At 37.5% G+C, this 20,037-nt stretch overlaps 1 protein-coding gene across 2 annotated transcripts in view; it reads left to right on the forward strand.

The window, feature by feature from the left end:
• LOC110040921 (uncharacterized) overlaps nt 1-20,037 on the forward strand; it is a 29,424-nt gene that overhangs the window by 3,271 nt on the left and 6,116 nt on the right. For both annotated transcript variants that reach the window (XM_089280124.1, XM_020746192.2), the window contains 21 exons: nt 1,454-1,518; nt 1,657-2,068; nt 2,417-2,465; nt 4,792-4,940; nt 5,451-5,564; nt 5,816-5,878; nt 7,085-7,137; nt 7,553-7,619; nt 8,305-8,390; nt 8,516-8,602; nt 9,837-9,921; nt 10,457-10,547; nt 11,090-11,177; nt 12,431-12,485; nt 13,302-13,403; nt 14,666-14,733; nt 16,158-16,318; nt 16,467-16,520; nt 17,781-17,923; nt 18,272-19,517; nt 19,830-20,015. In XM_089280124.1, coding sequence (XP_089136250.1) covers nt 1,454-1,518; nt 1,657-2,068; nt 2,417-2,465; nt 4,792-4,940; nt 5,451-5,564; nt 5,816-5,878; nt 7,085-7,137; nt 7,553-7,619; nt 8,305-8,390; nt 8,516-8,602; nt 9,837-9,921; nt 10,457-10,547; nt 11,090-11,177; nt 12,431-12,485; nt 13,302-13,403; nt 14,666-14,733; nt 16,158-16,318; nt 16,467-16,520; nt 17,781-17,923; nt 18,272-19,517; nt 19,830-20,015 — 3,424 coding nt within the window. The remainder of the gene's footprint in view (nt 1-1,453; nt 1,519-1,656; nt 2,069-2,416; nt 2,466-4,791; nt 4,941-5,450; nt 5,565-5,815; nt 5,879-7,084; nt 7,138-7,552; nt 7,620-8,304; nt 8,391-8,515; nt 8,603-9,836; nt 9,922-10,456; nt 10,548-11,089; nt 11,178-12,430; nt 12,486-13,301; nt 13,404-14,665; nt 14,734-16,157; nt 16,319-16,466; nt 16,521-17,780; nt 17,924-18,271; nt 19,518-19,829; nt 20,016-20,037) is intronic.

The raw sequence follows: 20,037 nt of genomic DNA on the forward strand, positions 1-20,037 counted from the left end.
GCTTTTAAGTAAAATATAAATGTGATACATTTATCATATGACCCGTACGGCCCCGCGTGCAATTTCCTTGGAAAACCATAAGAAAAAAGGGCCCGTATGAGGGCCGTACGCGTCGAAGTGATAGGGCCAGAAAAACACGTACGGCCCTACTAGAAATGCGTACGGCCTTACTAGAAGCTCGATGCAAGTTAATGACAAAACAATTTTGTCGCTGCAAAATTTTTTTCTTTTCAAAATGAGAGATGAAAGTGAACATTCTGAGAGCGAAGTTTACTATCCAGGTGAACTGTCCAATGCAGAACTACTTCAGTCGCCAACTCACTCCGAAAGAACAGAAAGAAAGTCCACAGTCCTCACAACTGAAGAAGTTCACAACTTTCTCAGAGGCCAACAACAAGCAAACGGGCGGTCAAGAAAACAACTTTTCCGAATGAATTGTCTTGAGGCGAAACTTCTTTCAGTGGAAAGCATCAAAGAATTCATCGTAGGTCAAAAGCAAGAAAACCGGCAAGTCGCGAAGAAAACAAAGTATGATATAAATTTTTTCTTTGAGTTTCCAGAGTTGGGAGAACAGAAATCACAAACATACCTTGTGCTCAGTAGGATATATTGCTCTGCAGTTTCTATATCAGTGCTGTTTGAAGAAACAAAACTGAGTACGAACACAAGTTCATTACCGTACAGTTCATCCAGATAATAAAACTCGCTTGAATTTCCACTACATAGCAAAGCCAGCAAAGTCAGCAAACCCAGGTACTGTTTGTGGGAGCTAACATCGGTGTCATTAATATTCAGTTGCTGGTTCTTCCTTGTTCAAGAGAATCCAAGAGGTAGACAAATAGCTCGAAACGACGCCGACATTTTCTTAAGTCTTCAGATGAAGAAGATTTGTGAACAATTTCACTGAAGCGTGAAGCGAACTTTTGTCACTCGTTAAGTTTTTGATGGTTTTGACATATCTTTGATAGCTTTATGTCAACTTTCTGTTGGTTTTTTGGCATGAATTGTAATTGTAGACTTACATTGAAAAACAAATATGAGAAAATGAGTCGTGTTTTTCGATGAATTGTGAGTTTCTTGTTCGACGCGAAGAAATAAACGAAATGAGTTTTTGTGGTAGAATCTTTTCTGTAGTTTTTCCACGCACGGCCGTCTGATGTTATGTAATCGCGTCCTATTTAGGTTCAACCATTAAGTGGTCATATGATAAAATGCTTATTGACTGAGTAAGGTCGGGCGGGACGGGAAAATATTTGTCTCTCGGTCAGGACGCACGGACCTCGCTGCGCTGGGTCCGTACGTCCTGACCTCGAGCCAAATATTTTCCCGTCCGGCCCTCCCACTCAGTCAATAAGTACATAGTATGTCTAGGATCTGTATCTTTAGTGTTGTTTATTTCTTCATATTTTGATTTAAGTACAATGTACTCTAACTTTGACTCTGTTCCTTATAGGAAGTTGGGCTGGGCGATTTTAACGACTTTAGTTCAATCAGTGGAAAAGACATCAAGATTGAAAGGTATTTTATGCTGTTAGCAACCATGTTAAGATCTATATGTAATGAAAGGACTCTTGACTAACAAATGGTTTGTGTCTCAAATTTCAATTTTGTTGTTACTTGATTTGCCAATATTTATCATTGTTTTTGTATCTCCAGAGATGGAATTAAGAAAGATCATGAAAGATCTGAACTTCAACCCAAAAAGCGACAAACATCTACTGAAGGCAGTGGCTACTCTTTGCAAAACCGCCCTGACAGTGCTCCATCATCACCTCATTCTAAACTTTCCCCAAGGTTCTCACCATGCCGACCAACTACACCTCCTTTTTCTGTGACATCTCAGCCACTACTGATTACCGCTTCACAGGTGCAGTCATCCAAAGCACCTTCAATGACGTCTCCAAGTGAAGCAGCTTCATTTTCAAAACAGCACTCTATGCATTTTGCTGCGTCTACGTCATCTCAGTCCATGACCAAATCTGGTACCAATTTGCAAGAAAAATTAAAAGATGCCACAGGAAGACCAGCTCCCATATCACTGTTACCAAGTGGAGGTGGTCAAAGAAAGGTGCAAAAAACATCTTTCTTGTGAGAGAACACATATCTGTATTCATGTTGAAGGCTATTTGTTAAAATAAATATCGGTATAATTTAGTAATTTATGATTATAGCCCAGGAGTTATTATAGCAGATGTCTCTGTTTTATGCCAAGCTATATGTATCTGTCCCCAGACATATCTTCAATTGTTATCATTCCATAATTTCATCAGTGACAAGTCCTGAAGTTCTTGACCATCCATAAATTATCTTTTTTTTTTCTTGAAAACTGATGCATTGATTAATGTAGTTTTTCCATCTTGTGATGAGTCCTTTTAAATAATTTCACTAATAGAAATGATTTTGTTTTCGTGAACAGGATTCCTATCCTGGTCCTGCTGTAGAGGCCATATCTCCCTCCACTCCAGGTAGTCAATGTCCACTCTTGTTCTCAATCAAAAGAGATTTTTTTGTAACTAAAGCAAATTGTTACAAAGGTAATGTTACACAAGCCAAATTTAATGCTGATTTATTAACACAACAATATTGTGTTAAAAATCAGCAATAAAAATTGGCCCTTGTTGCATCAGCCTTGTAACAATTTGCTTTAGTCGCATAAAAAATATCTTTTGCAAAAGAAAAGGATATTGTGTAACATGATGCACAGGGCAACTTTTATGGGAACATTTTGTTGTGCCACATGTTGCAGGCTTTTTAAGTGATTGAAAGACCTGCAACATTGTTGCACAAATTAGTTGCTGACAGTGTGGCCTTAAAAATTGTCTTGTGTAACACACCGTTGCTGATTGTTGCCACAACAAAGTTGTTTAACAGTTGTCTTGTGTAATGTAGCATATACAGGGCTGTGCTTTAGAAGCACCCAGGTGCCACAGGTGACTAACTTTTGCATTTGGACGACTGGAAAAATTTACTTTTTGAGTTATTTTTCTTGTAAGAAAAATACCTCTTAGTTAATGGGTCTTCGGTATGTTATGAGCGGGTCAATGGATGAGTGAGTGAGTGAGAGATGTATAGTATGTCACACCAATCAGATTGGGGCTACTATAAACAACTAGTCAAATTGCTGCCTGTAAAGATGAATCATGCTTGTGAAGATGTCATCTTGATTTAAGAAGGGCCATCTTTGTCTTCAATAAACAGAAACAGATATTCTTGCTTTGGCCTTATTCCGACATTTCCGATGCTGCGTTTACTGTAGTTAAGCCCAGGACTTTGTAGATGGGTTTTGAAAGATTTCAAAATTTGATAATCAGCCAAGGAATCATAGTCTTTGGCGATTTAGACACGTTAACAAAGTTCTTATCTTATCTTATCTTTATTCACCAACACGTCATCGAGGCTTTGCTTTTCGCATTACCTGAAATTTCTGATGAAATAAGTGTTGGCCACTTGACAACTTGGTGACTTCTAGGACAGCAACGATTGTTTTTAGTGCAAAATACACGTTTGCTATGGTGAGGGGGCTTTCATCTGTGATGGTATTCGCCAGGTCAGTTCCCATTGATATCATATGCATTATGTGAAGTTCACAAAAAAAATAATTGAGTCGAAACCATATATGTTTGCGCAAAAGTTTTCAGTTTGTGCAAGTCTCAGTTATGTAGCGCTGTTTACGGAGTAATACTGTCTTTTTGTTAAAACTTTTCTTGGAATCAATACCAAGATACTCATTTGAACTGGTTTTCTCTGTCAAAACCCCAAAAAATTACTGACAGCTAGTTTTGAATGAGAACACTACTGTTAGCTTCAAATGGTAACTTGACACTTTTGTTTTTCATGCACGAGTAGTTTCAATCAAACTGACGAATCAGTGACTCTTGCTCACACGGTCAGAATAAACAAACAAGAAGCCAACCTAGTGGCACATCCAGACTTGGTACGCCTTTTTGAGTCTACAGTTGAATTGATTCATTCAAACTGAACTGCTACACCAAACAAATAACAAGAGCGGTCTTGTTGGTCAGTGGTTTTTCAATGTAAAGTCAAAATGGCACCTTTAGACCTTTGATGATACGTTTGGTTCGACTCATGTGAAGATTGGCGTTTGACCCAAAGTTGGTCTTTGGGTGTTATTCACAGCTGGCCCGGTGCGAAGAACGCCTCAGGCACTCCAAATAAAATCAGTTGAACTTCTTATGAGCCAAATTGGTTGAATTGGGTTCAGGTCATGTGAAGTACAGCATGTGACCTGGGCCTAACTGACTTTTTATCACCAAAAAGGCTCTCAGGCGTTGAGAAGGGTACTGGGACTGGGAAAATCATTGAAATTTTGCAAAAAATGTTGCTGCAGTGTGGACTTTCTTCAAGAAATTGTTTTTAATCATTTAGTTAGAGCTAATTAAGTTCTTATTACTTAAATTTAGGGACCATTTCATGAATTTATAACAGGTTTAAACAAATATATTGTGACAGTGTCCCTTTAAGTGCTGGGCACCCAGGATTTCATGGTTTGAAATCTTTGGGCTCCTAGTAATTTTTTACTTAGACCACAGATGTGATATAGGGTAAAAAATCAGTTCATGTAACATCGCTTTAAGTGCAACACTACATAAAAAGTATACCTGGAAATAAGTTAAAAAGATATTAACTTTTTACAATTCTTAACATTACAAGAAAATATTTTCTAGGTAGATAGCACTAAGTGATAAAAAATGAGTAGTTTCACAAGGAAATATTGATGGTCAGATGGAACTGTTTGTTTCCTAAGCATTAATTGAAATAATTTTTAACCAGCTTCTGAAGCAAATGGTGGAGAAAAGAAAACTGTTGGAAATGATCTGTCTGATTTGATGTCTAAAGATGAACTACTCCAGAGCATGGAGAAAGTGGATAGAGAAATCACACAGGTTGAACAACAAATTAACAACCTCAAGAAAAAACAGGTTAGACTCAATAGTGGTTGTTATTAAGCAATAGCACATTCTGCCATGGTTGCCACTGGGTAAATCTACCTTTTACAGGCAATTCATGATTATTGGTCTCCTGCACACAATGCGCTATTAGAGAGGAGCCAATGTAGGTTTGGTGGGATGGGGGATGAGAGTAAAAATCTAGGTGGGATATGGGATGATAGGACTTTTAATGGTGGGATGCAGGATAAAAACATTTTGGCTGGAGCAGGATTTGCTCTTTTTGACAAGTGGCATGAGGGACAGATTTAAAATTGATGGCAGGATGCGTGTAGAAATGGGTACCGGCAAATTTCATGCTAAGGGGTAACCCTGCAATAGACCTAGCATCCCATCCATGGAGGAGTAGAAATACTCCTAGTCACTTCATGCTACTGAAACCGGGATAAGTACAGGCCTGATGGGCCACTTGACTGGTCTCACCTCCCACTGCTTTTAATTTTTCAGCAATTGAAGTCATATTTTATGTAATTTTTGTATTAGAAACAACTTGAGGAGGAGGCATCTAAACAGCCCATTGAGCCACCAGAGGAAGAAGCACCTCTCCCTGAACCAAAACCAAAAAGTGTTGTACAGATGATCTACAAGGAGAACAAGGTGTGCTGCTATGCAAAGCAAAATGTATAGCATGATACTTGTATGCATATTTATGCTATCATTTATATTTATTTTAAATTTTATTTTATAAATTTAAAAATGTTAAGCTACTTTGATTCATTACCATAATCCAAAACAAAGAAAAATAAATGTCTGATCTAACTGGTTTTAGAAGCTTAAAAGTTAAACTGCAACAAACATTTGCTGCATTGGCAAGCTAACCTTGCTAAAATTTACCATCTTGTGTGTAGAAAAAAGCTGAAACTGCTGCAGCAAGGTTGGCAAAGCTTAGTGTGCCACTTCCTGGAGGAAAGGTGTGTATTCAGACAAATGTAATGTTGTTTTAGAGCTCAAAGTTTCAGATGAATTGACAACAGGTTTACAGTGAAACCTCTTTAACTTTAAGTTCTAATTGAGTATGATAACTTTGTAATGTGTACTGTACTGCTACCAATCGGAAGTGAGATAAAATGGCAATAATCGACTGAGAACTACCAGTGAAATTGATTGCTAATTTTTCAACAAGAGGCAGGAAAAAAATAAGGATGGTACTTTTTCTCAAATAATAATTGAACAGATTGGTGCAAAACCATGCTAAGTGAGGATTTTATGTGAAAATTTTTTTTCTCAAAAGTGCCTGAATTTTTGCATGTGGTCTTCATTTTGTTAAGACGTTAAAGATTTTTCTTCACATAGTGATCAGAAATCATGTCAATGTGTGACCGCAAAGATGTTGATTTCACTTGAAATACAGTGAAATGCTGATTTCACAAGAATGCCTAAGCTCAGAGATGTTGATTTCACTTCAAAAACACTAACATATTGATTTCATGAGAATGCTTGACCGCAGAGATGTTGATTTTACTTGGTAAACAGTGAAATGTTGATTTCAGGAGAATGCCTGAGCTCAAAGATGTTGATTTCTAGCCATGTTTTTTTTTTGTATGCATTATATCTCGAAAACGTTCAGCAAAAACCAGCGACAAAAATACAGGACCATTTCTGTTACATTAATGACCACATGCAGATATTCAGGCACTTTTGAGCAAAAAACATTTTCACACAAAATCATCACTTAGCATGGTTTTGCACCATGAAGCTCGTCAATAAGTATTTTTTTTTGAAAAAAAAAAAGTGTACCAGGCTTTACTGCCAACCAGCATTTTTATATAAATACATGTACTATTTAATTTCACTCAGCTTGTTCAGCTCCTAAGTTATTCTGGGTGAATTTACCTAATTTTCTGTTTCAATTATCTTTTTTGTAACTAAGAGTTTTTCTGTTTTGGTAAAAAGTGTGTGTTGCTGTTGTTGTCTGTAGTTCATTCAATGACATGTGATTTCCCATTGCTTCACTTTACAGATATTTTTCCAGTGCTCAGTTCCTCATCCTGCTAACAACTTGCTTTTTGATATGCTTCTGCTTCTTTTATTTCTAGCACTACATGTATTTCAATACCTTAGAACTGTATCTAATCAGTGCCTGTTTACATGTACATGTATTTTTTTTGGTATTATAGCCTTTGTACAATCAGCCATCTGATCTTCCTTGTTATCATGAGAACCTTCGAAGGTGAGAAAGTCAAAATTTAAGTGTGGTCTTGAACATTGCAACTATTATGCAGGCTATTGAAGTCAGGCGGATTGCTTTATCTTAAAAAAATCCTTATTGTCATCAGTAACATGCACTGTACCTGATATATGTCACTCCTCGTGGAAATATTGTTGTTTTGTTGGTTACAGTATTTATTCTTTCAGATGTCCACATACCTTGAAAAGTAATGATAAGGTTTAATAACTTTCTCATTCACCAGTTCGTTGGCAGGGTACACCAAAACATTTGTCTCGTTGTGCAGCCCAACATTATCAGAAATTTGATTTGGACAAGTGAATTTTTGACAAGACTTGTCTGAAGGACAACCATTATTACTGGAATTGTGTCTTGTGGATTCATGTTAACACACAGATTGTAACTTTCCTTGTTTCAGAGGCCCAGCTGTGAAAGCTAAATTGGTGAAGTATTTTCAGTTGAGAAAGCAGGCCAAAGAACTCAAGGTACAGGACTACCTTTCAGATGAAAGTTAATTAAATATTATTATCTCCTTACAGTATTGTCATGTATTGCCAGAGATAATCTAGATCTTTTGTTGTTAGTTCTGAAAATTTGGTCACACAACACACAGTAACCCAGTTTTGATAGACAATGACTAGTTTTATTGCCATTCACACTGTAGTCTCTTAGTCTCTTTTCTATGCCACAGGTTTGCTTGGCATTGCTTAAGTCTTGATGTTGGAAGAACAAAATTTTTAGCTGAACGCCTAGTGATTATTTTAAAATACATATTATTTACATGTAGATCTGAAACCCATTTCCCTTGATTTGTCCTTTTTTCAATCATTTACTCAAAGCGAATTTTGCTACCGTTGGCCTCAAGTTGAAAGACAAACATCAGAGTATTTCAGAATACAGCTGGAACACCACTAACAGTAACATGTGACCTTTTCTTCAATTGTTATCCTAATCTAACTTCATTCTCTGGTGTTCTCTTCTGGCACTTGGTCAATAAAAAATTTACATTCCACCATGTTTTATGTAATTGTAATTTTTTTCTTGTTTCTTTTAATTATTTTTATTTTCATACTCAAGGCTGACTCAATTATTTTCAATCCCTGGTTTTTCTAACCTTTTTTTTACCCTGAGAATTCAAGATAGTTGAGAGCTCATGTTTCATTTTTTCAGAATCGTCAATTGTGTAAAGAGTACAAGACATTGAAGCAAGCCTGGCTCAAGAAAATTGAGAGAAGTGAAAACAATCCAAAACGAAAGTTAGTATGCTGCATTACTTTTTGAAATCCTGGTTTTGTCTGTCAATAATAATATTTTATAAGGTTTTATAACTGCTAAAAATACAGATTGTAAAATAAAAGGTTTTTTTTGTTGTTTGACATAGGCAAAAGGAAGCTAAGCTGCGTGAATTCTATGAAAAAGTTTTCCCTGAGATAAGGAAGCAGCGAGAACAAACAGAAAGATTTACTAGGTGAGGTTAAGGTTTAGTAGATATGTTGACTCTATTCATGTTTATGGACTGGTAAATATGAAGCTGCTGACAAAGCAGTTATTGTAGTGATGAAGACTGGTTAATGTTGGAACAATGATTTTTGTTGCCTTTGTTAAACAATATTGGACTATTAATTAGAGAATGAGTGAATAGGTCTGTCCATTTCATGAGTTTGAGTTAAGATATCAAGCTCAATTTAAAACATTGAGGTACTATTTTTAGCTGCAATAGAACTCTGTTTGACGGTTGTGGTTGTTCAATGGATGAATAACACTGTTCACTGGATAAATCATTATCCAGTAGATAACTGTTAACAGAGCTTGGTACGCCATCCTTCTGGGTAGTCCTGTGGATATTGTTATCCATCCTGTGAAGGACTGGGCCTAACTTGGTTAGCCTGTAGACCTTCAAGGGTCGATTTTGTCCAAAATAATATTTTCATGCTAAATTTAAGACTCCTACTTAATCTAAATTTTCGTAAAAATTATTTTAAAAACTTAAAACTCAGACAAGTTATTCACAAAATCATGATTTTTAAAAACAAGTAAACGATTTGCAAACTGTGATAAGCCAATCAACTACTGAGTTGAGCAGTAACAATCTCATCACAGGCTTGTATTTTGCTTCTGTTTTTTATCCCTTGCGTCTTGCAATGTCTCACACAGATAGCTATGCTTTTGTTGACTGTATTCATCTCTTAAGTGATGTACTAGGCGACTTTGTATGGTCTTTGCGTTCCCAAATTTGAATGCAAGCACAAATCGCAAGAAAATTTTGTCGCTGCCCTCTTCTGGCACATAAGGGGATTGCCGTGGAATTACCAGCAAATTTAATCACTGTTATCTGACCTGGCAGCTTTTTCAGATGCTCAGGACTTTCCTCTGCTTCGAAGAGTTTTTTTCCCATATTCTAGTAAAACAAACAGGCCGATGAATTATGCATTTAGTTTTAATAATATGTGTGTATATATGTCAAATATCCACAATCGGCTTGGCTTGCTGAGTACGCCTATTCAAAGGCTATTCTGTTATCATTTTTCTTTTTCCCTTTTTCTTCTTTTCCATTTATATGCTGATTTGGTGGTTTACAAACTGATGAATGTTTCACGGCAGACTTCGCCTTTCCCAGTGAAATATTGAAATGTACCAGCATTTTGTATGTAAAATGGTTTATTGCTATTTAACAAGAACCATGTGCTGTTAAATGTTGTCAGAATGGGATCAAGAAGTAACTGGGGGATTGTGGCTCGAAGCGAAGCTGAATTCAATGAAATTGTTGACAACCTAAATGAACAAGAGGTAAGGACAGTAGTCTAGCACTTGAAAAACATAAATTTGGTTTTAAAAGTAATGTTAAATAAATAATGTTTATTGTCTGAGGTTCACCTACACCTTTCTCTTTGGGTCTGGTGTAACACAAGGCCTCATTTCGGAGATTAAGTCATTTAATATTCTTTAGATTTTAGGAGTATAGACTGAGATAGTTTGGTGCATATGAAAAAGTGAGATCTAAAATGTTAATGAGTATCAGAGGACATATTTGTCCTTCAAAACTGTTAAGTTTTGGAGATCTTGAATGTAACTTACACATACGTATACAGTGAATGTGCATATTATGTAACATGAAGTAAAAGGTCAAATTATTTTATTATGGTTTGGGGAAAAATATATAATATTACATGTGATAGAAAAAGTATATATCTAAGCACATTAAAGTTGCGAATTCCAACTCACTGGAGGCTAAACGAGAACAATAATTATTCAAGTTAGCTGCAGAGTGCAAGTACTTGAATGTCGGATGTCTGGATTTTTTATATTGTATTTATTTTATTAGGCCAATGAACGACACATGCGCACTTTAGCTGTTGAGCCTCCGCCTATGCTGGACAAAGAAGAAAGGAGAGTGAAGTTCATCAACAGAAATGGTAAAGTATTAAACTTGACTGCCTGCCTCAAGATTTAGCAACTTATAAAAATCACCGGTGGTGAGCTTAGGAAAAAACTAATTGGAGATTTCTCATCATTCACAAACCTTGAATGCTCTGAACGTCAGGTAAGGAATGTAGAAATTAAACAGGCAGGATGGCCGCTGCTTATAACCTCGGATGACAAAAGCAATATATTTTATCAACTCAAAAAAATTCTGTCTCACCGAAGACCATGAAATGGCTATAAACGTTGTATATTCATTATTCATATACCATTGTTCAATAAAGAGAGTTGTAAACAGTCTATATAGTGCAATTACATACTGAAATCATTTGAAGTAGTTGTAGATTCATTTTCTTGACTTTTTTGGAAGTGGTTGCTGAGAGGTTTTGGGGAGGGGGGGGGGGTGGGTTCAGTCCACGGATGGGCAGATAAAAAAACAACAACAAGAAGTGAATGTTAAAAACAACAACATTTTCAGCAACTGTCAAAAGAGATGTGATAAGATGAACGTGTTTATTGTTTTTTGTTAATTAAGGGTTGATACGAGATCCACTGGCAACTCTTAATGAAAGGAAGCACAAAAATATCTGGACAGAGAAAGAGAGGCGCATTTTTAAGGACAAGTAAGATGAATGTGTTCAAACGAAGCATCTGCTAGAGTCATAATGTTTACTGTACAGAAAAAAACCTTTATTTAGCCATTAGCTGTCAAACTGTAACGAGTATGATGTAATGATTATTTATTGATTACTTTTACCACAAGAACAGTTGGTTTCCGCGAAACTCAATTCATGCAACTTACGGTGGCTTACTACAGTTTTGATGGAGTGTAAGAGTGCAACTTCTTTTGAAAAATGTTCCAAATTGTTTTTCCTTTCTTGATTTACTGTTTGCTCAAGTTATTTACCATTATAGGTGAGATTTGAACAATTTAAACCTAAATATATGTTGAAAGTGAATGACCGGGTGCCAAAGGAGAGACTGGGCGCAAGAAGGTTTAATGACGTTTTTCTCAAAATCTACCCGTATGACCCCACCTCAAAATTTCGGGAATTAGAAATTGGCTGTGATTAAACATCATGAAAAGTCGCAAACTAAGAAAATGTGACATTTTGCCCGGAGAAATTTTGCCCATTTTCAAAATGTGAAATTTTGCACATTTCAAATGTAGCTCAAAATCTGACTTACAGATTTTTTTTCAAATTTTGGCTCTGAACACGATTCACCCCTACAAATCAACTGTGGAAATTTCATCATGGGTTGTACAGTAGGTTTTATCAATATTGGATCACAGACTGGCTTTTACAACCTTGCGCGGGAATTGAACTGCGCATGCCTTTTATTTAAGCGCGCGCTCATGCGACGCCGTATGTGACATACGTATTCGTGTGCGAAAAAGCAAGAGTAAATCACAACTCTTTTATTGGTTGTTTATCAACCTTTTCTGTTGTATGTTTTTGGTCCAAGGCTTAAACACATGTTAGAAAGCAGTTTGAAACTATCGCTACGTACTCACCAAAGTGGTTTAACACGATTCAAGTGTTTTAAATAAAGATTGATTGATTGATTGATTGATTGTCAAAGTTGTTTTCGTTTCTTCCTAAGGTTACTTGCATTATATTCGCACGCACGAATAAGACTGGTGTCTGGCAGACAATCGTAGCGCGCGCTACTGAGTCTCGGAAAAACTGTAGTAAGCCACCTTAAACGTAATTTCCTGTCATGTGTTTGGTAATGATTTGTAGAACTTCATTCTGTACAATCTTTGCTCCATATCAAATTAATCAAACCTTTATGGTTTTTCCCTCAGCATAGAAACATCCTGTACATTCTTACAAGTCCGTTGTTAAAAGACTTATCTTGGACATTTTTATAGGTTTATTCAAAACCCGAAGGATTTCGACTTGATCGCCTCGTTTTTACCTGGAAAAGTAAGTAAATTGTGAGGAAAGTACAATGTACGTAATTGTGTACAGACCAGTGTTAAATTTTAAAGTTCAAAAATGAGAACAGGTTGGTTATGGAAGTCTCTCTTTTCTTTACATTAAGTTGCTGTGATCAGATCTGCACGTGCGTAATGCAAGCCTGAGTGTGCTTATTTGTATGTAATTTTGAATTAAAGTTTTGTAATTGAAGTAAATTGCAGTATTATTGAAATGAATGTGTAGAAAGAGATAAGTGAAGCAGAAACCCGAGAGGGTACCATTTTAAGATGTTATAGGTTTTCCTAGTGATCTTAAAAGCTGTATAAGAAGATTTTTTCACTGTATTTGTTACTGTAATTAGTTTCGCCAGTTACATTTGCATACGTGGCGTTTCATATTTTGGTGAAGATTTTTAAGCTATTGTTTCCATTCTCAGGTATGGTTCTGCAGTTAATTTTTCAACTGTCTTTGTCAGCGTGTTGTAGTCGTCTAAGTCGCCACACAAATCTCGCAAGTTTCGGCATTTTTCGCTTATTTTTGCTGGCTTTATTTACATTTCGTTTTGTTTCCTGATCTGCATGCTTAGTTTGTTTGTGTTTTGTTTCAGTGAACCGCTAGTAGAAGAGTGCATTCACTTAGATATGTAGAATTTGACTCAGCTCAATCACTGCTTTACGATCTACTTAGAGGATTTCTTTGTTACCCAAGGCTAGTTGACTCGTCTTTCTTCTTCAACTGTATGCACGAAATAACCGAGTGAAGACTCCGTGGCTACATTGATTGTTGTGGAGGAGGTTTGACCTACCTCGTGTTGTTTTGCAGAGTGTGTCGGACTGTATCCTGTTTTACTATCAGACAAAAAAGAAGGAACATTACAAACAGCTGTCACGGAGACACAACCTCAAGAAAAGGCGAAGAGATCAAGTACGTGCTTATACTTCATACACCACCTAGATTTATTAAGATATGGCTACAAACCCAGGGGGGCTTCCATATAAAAAGGACAGGGGTCCGTTGTACCTTTCAGGGGTTGAAAAAACGGTTTTGGTACGTCTAAGGGTGTTCAGCCTTAAAAGTTTCACAGCGGGAGCCTTCGCGGTACCTTCTAGGATATTGAGCAGAAAAGAATGTTACAGGAGATAGTTGACAATCCACTCTACGAATGGAAGGTATTCGAAGCAATCGTCTTTATCGCTATTGGAAACTACGATTATTAGTGCCAGTTAATGTGTTGTTTTAGAATTGGTATCAGTCAGGGTGAAAAAATTTCAAGCCACGCTCACAAAGCAGGACCTTGGTACCTCTTAGGGGTTCTTTTCAAAATTTCCGACGAGCATCCCCGTCCTTTTTATATGGGATTCCCCCGAGCTACAGACAAGTCCCAGAGGTACACGAAAACACTCGTAGGAAAAACCTCTTAACGCTTAAGGTGGTGTGGATAGAATTTGCATCGTCTGCTGCGAGCGGCTTCTGCTGAAAACCCACAAATGCTTTTTTTTTTCAATTAATTAATCCTCCGTAGTAAAAAAGATGGCGACTGGTACATTTACCCATAGATCTTAGCAAACGAAAACCTTAACAACGTCCATAAAAACGCACAGAAACGTTTTACAAGCTTCAAACCTAGGCTACTTAATGTCCTTACTACAGGGACATATATTGTAAAAATTTGGTCTTCTTTGTGCCTTTTAGGCTGTGTTAGGTTCGCAAGGCGTTGTGGTAAAATGTACATCCGCCATCGTTTTTCCTACGGTGGATTGCTACTTACCCTACTTACAATACAATATTAATGTAGTTACTAACACTACTTACAAAAGCTTATTACCTACGCCACTTACGATACTAACACTTACTCTATATAATACGCATACTCACGCTACTAACAATACTAATACTTACACTGCTTACAATACAACATAATTAGATTACTTGCACTACTTACAATTCTAGCACAGCAAGATCATACGAGTTTACTCCTGTCAGTAATTTAAATTCGGAATTGCGAATTAAAGAAAATATGCATGGTATATATGCGCCTTGTTTCTTTTCCTTTCATTTTTATTTTCGTTTTCCACAAATGCTTCTGGCTATCAGCGTAATATGCTACCAGCTGTGAATCAGTTATTACGGAGGTTACACTTTCATACTCTTGTTTCGTTGTTTCAATTCCCTTCCTTTGTTTTAAGTCGCAGTTTGGATCCAGTCGCGAGTGTGCACCTACAAACAAGGCAAGGGCGAGTGCTTCAGAGAGCAGGTAAATGTCTTTTTATGTTAGGCCCCATGAACGGTAATGTGAATTGAAACTTTGCGTCCACGTTGCCATTTTCGCAACATTTATCCGAGCTCACTAAAACGCTGGAAAACACTGATACGCTATGAAAAAACACCGCAGCCTTTATTTGCGCCTGTGACGTGACGTCGGCGTTTTGGAAAGCCTACGTTCTGTCAACAGCAATACGATTGAACTCCGTTTTCAGATGTCTTCACTATGGACAGCGTTGTCAAGTGTATGTGTTTTTGATGAATTTTGTTATCGTTTTAGGTCCCGTCCACATAATTGCGTTCTCGAAACGAAGGGTTTTCGATGACGCGCTTTCGCCGAAACCGCTCCCTGTCCAGACTATAGTTTTCGCAAGAGTTTTTCCTGTCCACACTTGAACGCTTGAAAACATCACAGCTGTCATTTACACATGCGCACATTACGTCAATGACATCAGCTTTTTCGAAAGCCTCCGTTTTCGCTGCTCATAATACGATATTACTCCGTTTTCAAATGCCTCTACTCTGGAGAGCGCTTTCAAATGCATGCGTTTACGAAGAAAACGACGAAGGTTTTTGATCGTTTAAGTGGGGACAGTGGGTGAAAACGCATCGGAGAGTATGGGTTTTAAAATTAAAAACGTGTTAGTGTGAACGGGCAGTAGTGTGGACGGCAGGGGAAAACATATCAAACAATATGCGTTTCAAAAGAAAAGTATTTATGTAGACAGGGCCTTATTTTGTGCATCCTGCTGTGAATTTGCCTGCAAGATTTTGGGTGTGAAAGAGGTAACGAACAATGTTTGTCCTTCCGCCAGGTATTTAATTAAAAAAAGAGTATTTCTGGTCGCAAAGCATGAAATGTTACAGCTTCTGACAAACTTAAAGTTTGTCTACAGCGTATTCAACCTTTTATTGATTTGATAAGACAACCGTTGAACCCACTGTGCAGTCTCTAGTTGTGAGGCAGACATAACATGTGGCCATGAAACATAAGATACAGAGTGTGTGTTACAACACTAAAACCCCGAGCAACAATTTGCTAAAATGGCTTAGCAAATTTGAAATATCAAGGTCTTCAAGATTTTGATATATCGTTTCAAAGAAATAATGAACTGAAAGGAAATGTGAGAACAAAAGACCAATTTCGATATATTAAAATTTCGCCTAAAACAATAGACCTCAGCTCGAGGCTTTGGGGAATAACTACAGAGTTTGTGGGGTTTATTCACCAGAGCCTTGTGCTGAGGTCTATTGTGTTAGGCTGAATTTTAATATATCGAAATTGGTCTATTGTCAAAAATCGACGCAAGTTAACACCATCAACAAAGCTGTAATTTTTGGGGTCTTAGCGTCATGAATGTTTTATATCGTGTGTTCAAAACAAAGGTGATTGATCAATGATGTTTGCTGTTTTAGTGCTAAAGGTGAACGTGGTGGATCTGAGGGAGAGGAGGACCTAGAGGAAACGACTGACTCAGCAGAAGAGAGCGACGAAAATGACGAACATGCACCACCTTCAGTAACCACCGCTCAAGTAACCACGCCTACTCCATCGGTCAGGCACACAGGCAGACCAGGTGTGTTAATGAAATATTGCTACCTTGTTTGCTCGAAACTTCATGGAGTATGGATCTTGTCCAGCACTGGCCAAGTTTGAAAACGATTTATAAGAAACAACTTTTTACATTAATTTGACCACCCTTGAATTTTTCTGGTCGGGTTTAGATCACATTGAGACATCCCGTTGGAGTGAGAAAGAGATTGAAATTGCTCTCCAAGGTAAGCTCGTTGTAGGTTTTTACGTCCCTATGGGTGATATTTTCTTTGAAAATAGGATTGTGTGCTCTTGAAATTCTTGTTCTTTTGTGATCAAATTAATTACTATATTAAGGCAGTTGTCAAATGTTTTAGCCAACCATTATGAACAAAGTGAAAGATAGTCTGCTTTTAAAACAATGCTTAAGGACTTTTTTGGTGAGAGCTCTTAGTATTTTTCATAATGGTATATAGCTTTTATCTTTCACTACATAATTATTGTATAAAGTTTTTATCTTTTACTACATATGTTCTAATCTTTTTAAAATTTTTATTATTTCATTTCTATTTTTAGTTGCTCAGGGCACCCTTTGATAACAGCATTTGCTGGTTAAATATGTTATTATAATTATTATTGTTATTATTATTATTATTATTATTATTACTCTTACTCTTATTACTATAATCGTATCTATAACAAAATTCTCGATCGTGATTGGTTCTCCGTCTATTTGTCTATTTGCGCCTATTTGTCACGTAATCGGTACGCAATCACGTGGGTGTCCAATTACAGGTATCCAATTTTAATTTTTTGTAATTGGATACCCACGTGATTCACACGTGAATTACGCGCGCTTTAATGGCTTCCTTTGCAATGTTTCGCACAGTTTTCAAAACTTATGAAAAGTGCTACAGACGTTTTCGTTTAAAAGAAGTTCTCAAAAGACGTTTTCAATTCCCAAATTTGTTATAGATACGATTAATTAGTAATTGGACCTCGTGTCATACAATTCAGGGAGTAATCGTGCTCGTAATTTCAAATCGGCCTTGCGCTTCGCGCTCGTCCGATTTTGAAATCACTCGCGCAATTGTAGTCCACTCGGTCCAATTAATATTAGTTATTATTATTATTATTATTATTATTATTATTATTATTATTATTATTGCTATTATTATTGTTGTTATTATTGTTATTCTTTTATCCTGGATTTCCGCCGATCTAAGGAACCACGAACAATAATTTTGAAACAAACTTAACATCAAAACAAGATATTCGATGATGTAAATTGTTACTTTTAATTTTAAATTTTTGACGTTCTTTTCAACGAGTTATCTTCTCTATATTATTTTGTATATTAAACGTGTTGGATTATTATTATTATTATTATTATTATTATTATTATTATTATTATTATTAAAACCTGGAAACGTTAGATCATGTTGCTCAGGAGGAAATGGTAACGGGTGTTAAATGTTTTACTGAAAAATCCACTTTTTTCACAGGGCTGAGAGACTGTGGTCGTGATTGGGAAGCAATTGCTCGAAGGGTCGTGACCAAGACTGGTGCTCAGTGTAAGAACTTCTACTTCAATTACAAGAAAAAACTACACCTGGAGGCACTTGTTGCGGAACATGAGGCCACAAAGGTGAGTGGCTTCCTACTAATTGAACCTAACATTTTAAATACTGATTAGTTTAAATAAAATTTCTCTTCAAAATCTGCAGTACAAAGCGATGCATACAGGTCATGAAAATAATACGCCATTGTCTTGATATCTGTGAGCAAATGTTCTTGACTATAATGCTGAGTGTGTATGGACAGGTGAATAAACACATTTATGCCAATTTATATTGACGTGCATTTTGTTGCAAAGTAAGGCAGTGTAGTAGTTCTAGAGTGTTGTATGTCGAAGTCATGGGCGATAAATTTAACGTATATTGATGCACTTGACAACCCGTGATGTTTTACTTTGTATATCTGTTGCTTGTTGTAGATGCAACGAGCACAGCAGCAACAGCAACAAAGACAACCACAGCAGCAGCAGCAGCAGCAGCAGCAACAACACCAACAACACCGCCATCAACAACAACAACAGCAGCAGCAATTACAACCGCAACCACAGCGGCAACCACAGGAACTTCAAAGAGACAATCCCAATGTAACACAGAAGCGTGAACCTGCTCCAAAGAAAAGCGTACGACCCCAAACATCAGACAGTTACAGTTCCCATTCATCAAATCCACACAACAAACCAATCAGTGCGTCCACTGACAGTGGAGATACTACCAGCGGGAGAGAGTCCACGTCTGTAATTGTAGGTACCATAAGTACCTCACTAGGACCCCCAGGAGATGCTGCACCAACTGCTACTTCTCCATCTTCTATTCCCAGCCTTCAATTGGTTGCTCCCAGAATAGTTTCATCTCATTCTCCTCATCTTCCCTTGACTAGCTCAAGCTCAACTCTGTTCATGCCCACTCCTGGAGTTATCGCGTCGATCGGTAGAGCCTCGCCAAATGTGGGAACTGGACAGCCAGCCCAAGTTTATTTCCGACCTTCGCTTTCCGAATCAACAAAGCCTGACACACCACATTCAAGATCACCCCATCCAGAAACCATATTTCCTGGGTTGGTTTATCCAAGAGCTGTGGATCCAAGAGTTTTACAGTCTGATCCATCCCATCTGAGACCTTCATTTTTGGTTTCCTCCCGTCCAGGGCACCCGCATTCAGAGGTGCATCCGCTTTACCAGGGACCTGCCTTACCTAAGCCTCTGGAATATAGTGCGGATCCCCCACACTCTTCTGCTTTGCATCCGTCATCTTCCAGCAGTAGTCTTTCAAATAAAGGGGTTCTACAGGCAGGTTCATCTCACCCTATATCTTCACATCCAGGCATTTCTCACACTGGCAAGTCACATGTAGGAGATTCCTATGGACACTCATCGCACTCATCAGAATCAAGCCACACACCAACGAGCTCTATATTCTTTGCTTCCTCTGGTCCACCTGTCAGTGTAATTAGTAATCGTGTGCCTGCTCGTCCAACCAGTAATTCGCCAGTTCCTGTGGTACCACAAACTTCAACAGACCAGAGAGACCAACCTCACAGTCAAGTACCAATAATCAGTGAACGATCCAAAGGGCACCCTATCAAGTCGCCGTATCCAAATACCTATCCAAAGTATATACGTGGTGAGCCAGCCAGCAGGAACATTTTATCAGATGATGGTAGAAAAGGTATAACATGACAGACGTTCTTGTATTTCTGTGATACACCAAATGATTTTCATCAAGATTAATCGCTGGTGCTCATACTGCGAAATGCCAAAAAGCAGTAATAATACTATTTTGACGAACCCTTAATAGTAACAATAACACTGCAGAAAAAGCAAGGATACAAGGAGACTGTTTTCTGGTTGTTTGACTTTCCCTTTTGAAATAATATTTTAACTTCCCTTTTTCATCTCAGTTGTAGACTTCCGTTGACAACAACATTCTGCTGTGATGCACAAAACCCTCCTAACATTGGTTCATTCTTTCATTTCACAGATATTAGTCCTGAAGTGTGTGGGGTTTCTGAAAGGTCTTTGTATGCAAGTGATACACACAAGCCAGATGTAATTGTCATAGATGCAGATGACCAGAAAAAGAGGATGGAAGGCCTTCATCGGGTGGAGACTTCAGAAGGAAAACAAGCGTCGAGCATGTTAAGAATGCTGGCATCAGGAGGGAGTGGTAAGCTTCAAAAATCAATCAA

The sequence above is a fragment of the Orbicella faveolata genome, unplaced genomic scaffold (assembly GCF_042242905.1).
Source record: "Orbicella faveolata isolate gen_17 unplaced genomic scaffold, um_ofav_v1 contig_47, whole genome shotgun sequence".
Classification (NCBI taxonomy): Eukaryota; Metazoa; Cnidaria; class Anthozoa; order Scleractinia; family Merulinidae; genus Orbicella; species Orbicella faveolata.